This window comes from Aethina tumida, chromosome 3 (genome assembly GCF_024364675.1).
Source record: "Aethina tumida isolate Nest 87 chromosome 3, icAetTumi1.1, whole genome shotgun sequence".
Taxonomy (NCBI): Eukaryota; Metazoa; Arthropoda; class Insecta; order Coleoptera; family Nitidulidae; genus Aethina; species Aethina tumida.
In genome coordinates, this window is record NC_065437.1 from 30,591,030 (window position 1) to 30,604,343 (window position 13,314).

General features: G+C 29.0%; 1 protein-coding gene across 1 annotated transcript in view; it reads right to left on the reverse strand.

Annotated features, from left to right (window-relative positions):
• LOC109601499 (LHFPL tetraspan subfamily member 6 protein) overlaps nucleotides 1-13,314 on the reverse strand; it is a 163,570-nt gene that overhangs the window by 46,774 nt on the left and 103,482 nt on the right. Inside the window, exon 3 of the mRNA XM_049964520.1 lies at nucleotides 7,561-7,676. Coding sequence (XP_049820477.1) covers nucleotides 7,561-7,676 — 116 coding nt within the window. The remainder of the gene's footprint in view (nucleotides 1-7,560; nucleotides 7,677-13,314) is intronic.

Below are 13,314 nucleotides of genomic sequence, written 5' to 3' on the forward strand. Positions count from 1 at the left end.
AACAGCTGAATAAGAAATCATGTCGTGGAACTGATGCTACGAAATATTTCTAAGTAAAGCGACAGTAAAATAACTCTTGTTCGTGACATTTTACCGATATCCTACGAGACCCAGCTATTTTATATTTCATAGTAACTATAAATTGACAAAATTGCTGTTCATATTATTTTTGTAAGTTTTGTAACAATATTTGACACTACTTCGTTATGTAATAAAAAACATTGTGCCAAATGACTTACATTCATCACATTTAGTGCAGTAAAAGAAATAGGTAAGAAATTGGAAGGACACATTGTTTAGTAATTTGTTTATACTCATACGTTGAGTTATCATAATTCAAATCTATGTATTATTTTGCTTTTAATTATTCATTTTTATAAAACCGCCTATAAAATTAATTTGTACAAACTAATAAATTTACAGAATGTCCAAAATTCGTTGATTTTGACTGTAATAAATATTTCCATTTCAAAAATATTTATGAAAATTTTGACTTTTCAAAAGAAAAACAATTTGCTTTGAAATGCCGAAAAAAAGGTTTGTAAAAATATATAATTCGCAATAGTTGATAGATAACAATATCTATATATTAGCGAAAAAAGCGAATGATTTTTTTGATAAAAAAATGTAAATGCGATTTGTTTTAGCAGTGACAATTTCACTGTTCCCATGTCTAGTAGTAGTGAAGTTAACTTACTTATTTTCGGAAATTTTATTTAAAATGCCTTATGTGGGTTTATCAGAAGTCCAGAAGAGAAGAATTATTGCCCTATTAGAACAAGGCATGTCGCAGAGGAACACTGCACGAACGGTAGAAGTTACACACATACACACATACTTTCAAAAACCTATTCAAGGTTTCTGGAATTGTTGATCCTAAAAAATATATCCAGGAGAAGTCGAGGATGAGTCACTGCAGAATGCTGTTTCTTAGCTCAAAAGGCAAAAAGAAATCCCACAACATCCCAAGCTTCAAAGACAACTTGTGCAAGACACAAGTGTTAGTGTTTCTGTCGTAGCTATTAGGAAAAGACTTTTCGCTCAAGAATTATTTAGAAGTATATAGTTAAAGGTTCCACAAGTATCAACGCAAAATAGAGTTGGCCGCTTAAGTTGGTGCCTGGAGTATGAAAACTAGTCAATTGAAAATTGACAAAATGTCTTATTTTCGAATGAGACCAGAATTGGCCTACAATCACATGATCGGCGGATTCGTGTTTTAAGAGGACTTGACAAGCAAGGCTTGGAGGGAAGTGTAAAGTTTTGAGGTGGCACTATGATTGGTGAATACAACTACATTTTGTACACATAAATTAAATAATCCAGAATATTTCAAATGAAAATAAATAAAATTAGTAGTTAGTTTGTGTGACTCGACATAATGCCAATAATGGAAACTAATGCAAAATATTAAATTTGTTCAACCGTTAATTAATTAAATTTAAACATGTAATAATAAAACGTGGATATTTAAATTTAATATGAATAATGATAAATTTTGAATGATTTTTAATAAAATTTATTTGAAAATTAATTTTTAACGTGACAATTATTACTCATTTTTGATGAAACATATCTAATTGTATTCAATTATAAAGCAAAATATCTGACATGTGTGGCCTAAAACCAAAATCTACAAGGTAATGAGGCATGAAAATTGAAGAAGTCAAACTAATAACTTTTTAAAGAAAATCTAACTAACATTCATCTCTGGACTAAACACCCTCTTAAATTTCATAAAAAATATGCATATTCGTAATTATGTGAAAATATTCTTCTTACGAATTTATTTTTTTAATTAATTAGTCTAGTTTAATAAATTGTCAAAAATAGCACAACTTATCTTATTTCTCAACAATATTTGACTACTATACTAAAAATTCTATACTTATTATACCAATAATACTCTTAAAAATCAAATTTATGTGTGGTATAATTAATGAATCCTATTAGGAAATTATCCAAGAAAAATTAAGAGAGATAACAACGAACTTACAAAAAAGATAAACGCATTGATTTGAACGGAGGATTGGTGGAAGTAAATAAAATTTGGTTATTAAGAGTGTTAGTAAATGTATAGTATTATTAACATAATATTGTTGAAAAATAAGATTTATTTTATTTTTGACAGTTTACTCTATTGATTACTTGATTAAAAAATAAATTCAGAAAAAGAATATTTCTACAAAATTATGAATATGCATAATTTCTTTTTTGAAATTTAATATATACCCATTTGAAGTGGTGCTCAACTCGGTGGTGTAGCTAGATTTCCAATAAAAAAATAACTTGAATTGTTTCTGCTATCTTCACACCTAAAAAAATTACCCTGTAGGTTTTAATTTTGGATGAAAAAATTATTAAAATCGGACCAAAAATACTAATTTTATAAAGGTCACTTTCAAATGGGCCACACTGTGTATAAATTTGTAAATGGTTGAATTGAAATAATTAAATTTAAAAAATTATTTAGTTTTTTTTCTTAGCATAAGGAAAACATAAATTAAATGTACTGTTAATTAGGTAACTGTGTGACAATCTTAACAACTAATGTTCACAGGAATAGTCTGAATAAAACCACATTATGTATACACAGGCAAAATAAATTAAGTAGTCCGAAATATTTCAAATGAAAATAAATTAAATTCTGGTTTTTGCGACACGACATAATGCCAGAAATGGAAACTAATGCAGACTATTAAATTTAACCAGGATAGTAGATGAGGAAAATTGCACTAGTCAGACGTAAAATACTTTTACCACTGCGATTTGTGTAAATACATCTAGTGCTTTGTAACAGTATAATTCCATTAGCGAACTAGCGTATGAAACTGGTGTGTATTTTGGTGAGCGAATTCAGACGTTTAGTGACACAAAGAAGCATGTGCGTGTTTTCAATTTGTGTGGCTTAACCACTGACGGTGTAAGTGTTGAATAACCGTTAGAAGGCAAAAATGACACGCCCGGTCGCAAATAATACCCGTTCGCAATTTAATTATGTCCGGGCTAAAATTTCATTATAACAGTTCGTCCAGAAACTAACCTAAATTGGGCACTCTCATTAGTTTTTGGGTAAAAATTTACCACCGCTAACCGATAACGGAACCCGAATTACAAAGGTGCGTCACTTATTATACAATATACACCGCGCCACAAAATTATGGAATACTTTTAAAATTGGACGAAAATGAAATAAGATGTTACTTTTCTTACATTACTTTTTATATAAATTAAGGATACAGTTTTAAGGAAAATCTATGAGTAGCCAGTTGATTAGCGGAATATTTATCTCGTCAAGGTAGTCTCTGACAATTCTCTGTATGTGACGACGAACATTATCATGCATATGTTAAAACTCTTCGGCAATAAAGGGTGCAATCAGAAATTTTAGGATTTCTCTTATATAGATATCAGCCTTTAAACTTCCTTCAGCAATGACAACGAGTTCCGTAAGTGTCTGCGAGGTACTAGACTTCCTCAAACTATTACCGATCCTTCACCAAAAGTTTCAGGTAGATTACGTTGAGCGTAACGTTCTCCTGGTCGTCTATATACTATTCTACGATTATCATTGCTATCTAAACAAAACCTTCAACGATTTCAAACAAATCATAGAATATTAGAATGAAATATATAATAATATATGAAATACATAATACACAAAAAAGTCGCAATAGGTGAATGACGTTGTCAACTCAATTTATGTTGAATATGAGGGACTGTCTGACTTTTGGGCTGATGTAATTGGATGTTTTTAATATTGATTTTAACATAAATTTTGAAAAATGCCTGAATTTACTTTAATAGCAAGAAAACAACTAATAATGCATTTAAGTTAAATTCAACTCCATATTTTATTATGCGTTTATATTACATAGATTTTAAAAAATGTTTTGGGCTAATAACAAGTAAATCGATACAATTTACTTATTACATATCACAAAATTTGAGGCATTTGGAAATAAAATGTGAAATAGAAAAAAAATATAAGAGTTTTAAATTGCAACAATAATGCATAAATATCAACAAGATGTTGAAAGCATATAAAAAATGTACAAAATAAATGGGTATACAGCCAGTATACAGTTAAATAATTAATAACTCCAGAATCGTAAATAATAAATGGGGCAATGCTAAATACTGGAATTATTTTCTTTGAAAGGATCAACTGATGAAATATTTACAAATCCTCGTTTAGAGACTTTTCAGGCAGTTTGCTTACATTTCTTTTTATGGACGTGAACTTTCTCCTCAAGCTTGAAATATAAATTTGTAACTTCTCTACGAAATTTTATTATGAAAACTTATCGTCATGGGAAAACAAGTTCGTACTTCCACTATATGACTTCAAGTAAAATTATTGTAAAAATGAACTTAATTATAAGTTTTTAGTTTGCAAAAAAATGCTATATTGAAAAATATCCGTGATAAAATTCTAGATTGAATGATAAAATTAAATTAAATGCGACGTAATAATGGAGGTAGTTATAAAACTGTATCAAATAACTTCCGTTCGACGAAATATTTTTAATTTGGAAACTGATATGACTTCGATACCGATATCGATTCGATTTTCCAATTTTGCAGTGCACTTAAAACGAATGACTGTTAAACTAGAGCTATTTATTAGAAACTGTGATCAACTGGGGTCCGAATTTAATTCGGAACAATGATGACGATACTCCACTTCCATTAACATCAATGAATGTTCGATTTCAACGAGAAATATCATTGTAGCACTGATAATTACATACTACACAAAAATACATATGGGATTCATTAATTGATTTCAATGAATTCAATATTTAATTCAATGTTAATGAAATTTATTTTACATTAAATAAAACATGCTGAAATATCAATTAAAATATGTAAACAAAGCTAAATTAACTCCAGGCATAGAGTTAAATCTATTAAATTTAAAATTAAATTTTTGCAACAAAATATAAATTATTAAATTAATTTTAATTAAATACAACCACTAAACCTTAATAATAACCCGTCATAGATTTAAATCAATTAAATTTAAAATTAAATTTTTATAACTAAAATTAATTTTAAATGGAAACATCGACTGAACACGGTGATAAATTTTAAACTTTTGTCAAAGGTAATTATATTACCAAAATAATTATATAACCAAAATAACTATAATAATAATAATTATTATTATTTCCACACAATATATATAATTTTCTGAAATACGAGTTCAAATCAGAGAATAAAGAAACGATAATTCTGCATTGAACTTATTTTTACATTAGTTTAAAAGCATTGGCTTATTGATCACTTATATAAATTTGAAAGCAGAATCAACTTCAGAAAACAAAACGACTCAATCAAACTGACATTATTCCAATTGTGGTTTTCTTTGAGAATATTTCTCTTTATAAATTTTCTTTATTTTGTATAATAATAATATTAATAATATAATAAGTTATGAAAATTTGCAAGTAACTTCTTTTTAAATTCTTATAGTTAATTAAATTAATTTAATTTTTTATGAGATCTTAGTCTATAAGGCTTAAAATATTTAAAATTTAATAAAAAAGGATTAAAAATACAAAACTTGTGATGTTAGAAAAAAAAAATAGTTAAATGGTGAAAAGTAGAAAAAACTGAAACAAATATGATTTTTAATTAGTTGCAACAATATTTGTTGCGATCGAAACGATAGAGAAATAATTAAATTAGTTCCAATTGTGTATAATTATTATAGGTCAAAAAAGTATTCCAATTAAATTAACATGTTTTCAGTCAGTCAATAAATCTACTGTTATACACCATATTATTATTTTAATACAAAAGATAAATATAAATTAGTTTTTTAATTCTACATCTAATATCAAATAAAATGACTGTAACTATAGTTTTTAAGTTTTTTCGTCCACAAATTTTAAAAACTTAAATTTTAATAATGAAAAGTTTATTTTGGACCTACACCTACAACGAAGGATCATCCTATAATCGTGTGTCACAAATATATTTTATATTTATCGCATATTACAATAGAAAGAATTGTGCAAGCTTTTAATGAGACACAATCCAATTCCTCTTAACAAAATTAATTTTTGAGACTCGAGAAGAAATTCATTAACAACAGTTAAAATAAATCGAAACAGGAAGACACCGGTGGCAACCAATGGAAAAAACCAACGTATTTAGGTTTTTAAATGCAGAATCTCTTTCTCTCCTTTGGGAAATAAACCAACAGCAACAATTTTTCAATGTTTTTTGTCAGTTAATGATTGATCATATATATTAATCGAACTTCGTTTAAACCAGAGGCTTAATAGTTGGTACTAATTAGATGCGACGGTACATTATGTAAGAAGGGTTGTTATTTGATGAGAAATGGATTCGTGGAGGTGGTCCATTGGAATGGGTGTGTACTAAACTTCACAAAAAATATTACATATTATTAAGTTTATGAAATTAAAATTAATAAAATCGTAAAATTTTTACATTTTAAAGCATACTTTGTCTCTTTAATTAATTTATAATAATGTAGGGAATGTATTCATACATGGTGCCTATCAAAATAATTAAAAGCAATTTAATAGTTAGAGAAGATTCGTTTCAATCAAGATGAGAATGCTATCAATATGAATTCAATATCAATTACTCAAGTTAAATTCAGTCGTACTGGTAAAGTAAACTTCACATAAGATAATGTTTGAGATATCCCAACATATGCGACCTAATCCTGTAACAGAGCCTCCGAGATCGATGTGGAGGAATGTTCCGCTCATTGTCTCCAAGATTAAACTATTTATGCTGCAATTATGAATTCCAGCGTAAGTTCGAACAGTGACAGATCCGAAGGCGCGGAGGGCTTATTCAAGACACGAAGGCAGCATTTAATTGAAATATTGACATAAAGGTCGCGTGCTGATCCGCGTAATTCAAGGATCACACGTATTATTGAAATGAAGTTCCCAGCCACACGAACCATAATGCTAAAATTATGTAAGGGTTATTAAACTGTCTCGCGGGTAACTCAGATTCGGGGGCGATGCCGCAGGCATGTACGTGCCGAACGTGAAAACTTCATAAGCGGGGTCGAATGCCTCCTAAGAGCTGGAAAAGCCGCCAACCGAGAGACGATTAACAGAGCTCCTTTGGGCGCTTACAAAGCAACTTTATTAATAAAAATCTCTTCCGGCGACATTTCTTTCTTCTCGAGATCCACTTCTAAGACCCCTCACCCGATCACTCGAACAGCCCGCATCTCCATCGATTCGACATGCATATTGATGAGTTAACCAAGTCGTAATTCTAGTGCCATTTAACTTCTGAGTCTGCATTTTATTGGGAGTTTTAATTTACATCCGCCGACATAATCCATTAACCTATTTTTATTACCAATATCGTATTATTCGAGCTTATTGTTTTAGAAGAATATTCAATAAAAACGAAATCAAATTATATTGATATAATACAATAAACTTAATTTTTATTTCGTGAAACAATAATGAAGGTATAAGAAGGCGGGAAGGGAAAAAAATATTGGCGAATATTTCGTGAGAATCGGGTGTGTAAAGGGGTTGTTATTCTTACCTCGTATATCGTCCGCATTCTTCCACGATTTCGACAACGCCCCGCGAACTCACACGGGGATAATTACATCGGCGGAAAGAACTGAAGTAGGCATCCACTCGGCCCAACAATCTACCCTGAAATAAAAGTGTGCCGTGAAAATTATGCAAAAGGGATATAAGCCAGTTTTTTATTATTTTCAATTACGCTAAATTTATTCATGGCTGGTTTATAATTTAATTTGGTACTTTTATCAGGTATTTACTTTTTTCATTTCTCGCAAAGTAATTTAGGTATAAATATTTCCAGAGGATTGTATTAGGTTGCCCGCAAGGGGATGTTTTGTCGGCGATCTTATTCGATAATCCGGTTTGTGGTGAGGAACGTAGAACAATTAATAACCCACAACATCCGGTATGCAATTTGAAATGGGCCTGTACGCTTCCACCTCGATTGGATTCTTCCACTGTTAAAGCATCCAATAAAAATAAAATATTTCATGGAGAATTTATCGATGGGAATCAACTGGATTACAATGTATCAAAATAAATATACACATCCTGCTTATGTGTAACGATTACGCCTGTATACTGAGATAAATCCGGCGTAAAGTTTATGAGGTGCGAATAATAGCGATTTTATTGTGAACATTTTACACCAGTTTCAATTGAAAGGTTAATAAAAATGAATTTAATGACATTCAACCACGGCCACAACGACATATCATACTCGGCAAAAGATATACTGTCAATTTTATTGTTAATAAATATTTTTACATACACTGCTTTACAAATTTCGACTTTAAAAATTACTTTTTATATTTTTTAAAGTAATTCGGGGGTATTGCATCAAAGTATTTTATTTTTTTCCGATGTTGGTCTACCGAGACTTGAAATATTTATAACAAATTACAGATTAAAAATACAATTACGATATTATTTGTTGTTGATATAAATAATCAAATGGTAAGAAAGACTGAAAATCATCAAAAATTGAATCAAATTTCATGTTTAAAAAACATATTTCTGTTCCAATCATTGAATTATTAAGGTGTGTAAAGTTTGACGTAGCAACAATTTGAAGAAAAACTCAAAACTTATTAATAGAACCAATGCTTACAAGTGATCATATTCTAATTATAAATTCAGTAATAAGATATGTATCGCATTCTGAAAAAATATTCATCTTTCAGTAGTCTTCCTCTTCCTTTGACGACATTGAAACATTTAATAATTTTCCATCATTTTAATTAGCAAAAAAATTTTCATAAGAGAGTTGAAATGAATTACTTTCACCTATATTAGTCTACAAAGGTTTAACAAAGGTTTAAAATATTTGATATTGATTAAACTATGTATTAAATATATGGATACAAAGCTTGTGTTGTTGGAAATATTTGTTGAAGAAGATAATCAAATGGCGAAAGGGACTACAAATCATAAAAATTGAATGAAATTTGAAATCCCATCAAGTGTTACCCATCTTTCTTCCGATCGAATGATTTTTTGTATCGAAAAACAAAGAAGTAATTTAAAATATATTTGATGACGCAGGATTGCTTCTATCAACTCTAGTTTTTGAGATAAAATAATTTGAAAATATTATAAATAATTTGAAAAAAATATCGAAACTATAAACAGCAAATGTAGCAATAGACACAAATAAACATATCCTAATTTAAATTCAATAATAAATGAAAAAAAAATGAAGAAAAAGATGGTGACTTGAAGCAAATTTAATAATTTTTCAGCGTTTTAATTAGAATTGATCATTTTCATATGAGGGCCAAATAAATTACTTCCATCCATATTAAACGAACATAATCTACAGTCGGCGTCAGATCTGCAGTTACACCTTAAAGGCTATATTCGCTTGCGGCGAGTGTGTGAGATTGGAGGGGATAGTAGTAAAAACTGTGCGAGTGTTCAATTGTGACACAGTAAATAAATGTTTTTAGATGTGTTTTTGCAGCAGATTCGCATCATTAATTCTTGACAAATTAAGAATATTGCTTATTCACGTTATGTATTTTGAATTGAATATTAATGTATACAACTTTTTTATAGTTACAGTTCTTATTGTTTAATTCGTATAATAATTGTTGTCCTAATTCTAATATATTTATTCTAAAAGGTATTTTACTCAATTAACATATAATAGGTTGGTAATTAAGAATTATACTCTATCATACGAAAGTTTTTACCATATCGTATTCGTATTAAAAGTTAAATGTATAATTAATGTAAACAAATAAATTCAAAAATTATTAGTATTAAATGTCTATTTGAACAAAATATATTGTATAATACTCCTATAAATAACAACTAAAATGAAACATAATATATAAATACAAAATTATAAAATATAATTGGTATTGTTTAATATTAAAAAGGAATCTTGCATTTTAGTGAGGTTGGATGTTGGATATGCTAAATAAAATGTTCCATTAAGACAAGCTATTTTGAATTAAAAAACTACAATCTCACAAGCCATAGAAGTTTTGAAAATATTTTGAAATAAGTAATGTTGATTTTTCATTATTGGTTTAGTTCTACTTTTTTATATTTTTTATTTTATATGGTTTATTTTTGTTGATCAAGATACGTGAAAAATATTGTAAATAAATTAATTTAATAAATAATTCAAATCTACTATTGTTTAAAAGTTTAAATACCACCCAAAAATTCATGTTATAAATATTGTGATCCATATTAAAATTATAACTAAAATTGAATTCGATCAAATAATTATGAGCAGTTTCTCATATACAAGATTCTCAAAAAATGAAAAACAAAATAGTCGTTATTAGTGATAATTAGAATTTTAAATTTAATAACAGTTTTAAATTTAGACATATCTCTGTATTATTGTTCCCTTGTTCGTGTAAAAATATAATTCGCATTCGTGTAAAAATATAATTCGCATTCGCGTTTCATCAGAAATTTTTCGAGGCATCTTTACCTTTCGACAGTGCAAGGTAATTGTTCTTAATCAGTTATCATAAAAACGCAGAGTGAGCGGGCAGTATGTGGTGGGGGCCCGACAATGCACCGCAAGCGAATTTGAATTCGAGTTGTAACTGCAGATCTGACGCTGACTGTACTTCACCCGGATTTTTTTAGTGAACAATCTTCGTTGTTGTAACTTATTAATTTTTTTTCTGATAAAAACGAATTAAGTAGTGTTGAATGAATATAATTTAATCTTCTAGGAGACTATTAGACAGGTCATATCATTTTGATTCCAAAAAAGAAGAATATTGAGTTTTTAAAATATAGATTAATTGAATTTAGTGCTAACACGAAGCTTAAGATAAGAAATAAATATATATTTTAAGTGCAAAGTAGAAATTTCCCGCTTTGGAGTTAAGTTATATAAAACATGTGTTGAATATTAGCGATAAATTCAGCAATAAGACCTGTATCGCATTCTAAAGAAATATTCATTAATTACTGTGCTGCTCAAAGATGGTACATAAACATTAATGCCCGATGATTAAAACAATGATGATATTGAAGCAGATATAATAATTCCTCAATATTTAACCAAATAAACACTGAAAATCAGTCTCAGACCTGAACCAAATTACTTGCATTCAAATTAAACGAAAATAATTGACTTTTAATGTTATAAACATTGAAAAAACGTTATAAATGGTAAAATACGCATTTACAAAAACAGTAATAAGGTCAAAAGTACTAAATGTACTATGTCAAAAACTAGATCTGATAGACGAAATCTATTTTGTATTTTACAACTTCTAAAAATCGTTAGCATCTCTATGTCATTTTAAGTAAACTAATAAACAAGGAAAAATAAATTTGCCATTATATGATTTTTTTTAAATTTAATAAATCAGTGAACCAAATGCTGAAAAATAATTGAGGTTTCTATATAAACTAGTACTGTTCTCGTTTAAATTATATTTCAATGCTGAAAAAAACTAGTCTTGACAACCCTCACATCGTTTGACAAAGTGTCTGCGGGTTGGACACATTGTTTAAAACGCCGAAAATTCCAACTTTACTCGAACAATACATCTTTGTTTTCCTAACATTATAGAAGCAATTTATTTGGACAAAATTACAATATATTGCAGCCAGGCGGAATATTGCCCTTATAATGATGTTAGTTTTTCTTGGCTGTTGGCCACATTAATATTTACCTATTATATTCCACCCCTTCTTATCAACCGTGCCACGTTCCAGCCCGTCTATGTTTTATAGTTTAATTTCCGCGCAACAAAATATATAACGAGCCGCGGTTTTTATTCAGTGCAAATTCAACGGAAACAGGCTGAGGGTCTGTGAAAGCTCCGCTGTAAAATGTTATTAAAATAAACATTGAAGTAGATTGCGCACTATCGCGGAATGGGCTCGTGTTGTTATCGGCCATTGTACCACTCTGCTTTTGTGTATATTTCAACGCTATTTCAGCCTCAAACTAAATAATACTTAATGTTTCTATTATTGAAAAATTAATTTCACATCAAGTATTTATTGAAGGTTGCATGGTAAACACATCAACTGAACCAACCACATTTGTGCATATAAATAATCCAAAAGCATCACAGATTTACATTGAAATGATTGCCATTTAATCGCAAAAGTTACTAGTCGTGATTAGCTTTGCCAATTTATATTATTTATGGCCTTTTGTATTTGTATACGAAACAGATTTACGTGGGCTTAAAGTGCGGCTCTTGTTGACAGAGTGAGACACGAAGGTTCATCCTGTCAACCAAAGTGAGGACGCAATCAATTATCCATTTATTTGCATCCAGTCAACGGGCAATATGTATTGTGAGTCCTCTTTAATGTTTATACATCATTCCGTTTGTTTAGAAAGTTTCGCGGTCAATATACTCTGTTAGTTTAACAAGAGTTGCTTTATTGAAAGGTTATTTAAAGGCTGAATGACAATACATCAGGCAGGACGTATAAATTAATTAAGTTCAAAAATCCTTTTTCTTTTTCATATTTATGAATTGCAAATGCAAATTCGTGAATAGAATGATATGTCAATGAAATTTAACATACATATTTTTATGTTTGACAATAGTAATTAATGCATTTGTATTTATAGCTGGTTGGAAACTGCCTACATCAAAGCATTTAAAACAAACCACAATAGACTCAAACATGCATAAATTTAGGATAATAGTTTAATTTAATCAACTAGAATGTACTGGGTTATTGTTATTTATGTTATCGAATAATAAATTACTCTAGTTTCCAATAAGATTGCAGGCAGTATTTCGTTGGTAAGCTGAAAATGTCGTTTTTTCTTTCATATATGAATGAATATACGGTATATCAAGAATATAAATTAAAGTCATTTATGATAGACACAGACATTGCATAGAGACCATCTCCATGAACATGTATCCATAAATCCCAATAATTTATGGGTGAATTTACAAAATGTATGATTTATACCGAATATCGGTAACTTTATGACTACCTGTCAGGTTGATCAAAATATGAAAAACTTTATTAACACTAATAAATTTTATCATCCGTTCGTACATCGACATTAATCACACTAAATGTGCACACTGAAATGCAGGCACAAATCACCGCGTCCGATATTACATGCAATTACTTTTTTCATTATCTGGTTGTTACCTGGGTTGTCAGAAATTAATAACGGAAATGCGACTAAAATGTTGTAATTATTACTAAAACACTTGTCATTTGCATATTACTTGATTAACTAAATTAATATAATTTTGTGGTTAGAAATTGAATTAATTAATTTCGTTTTTTACTTAAA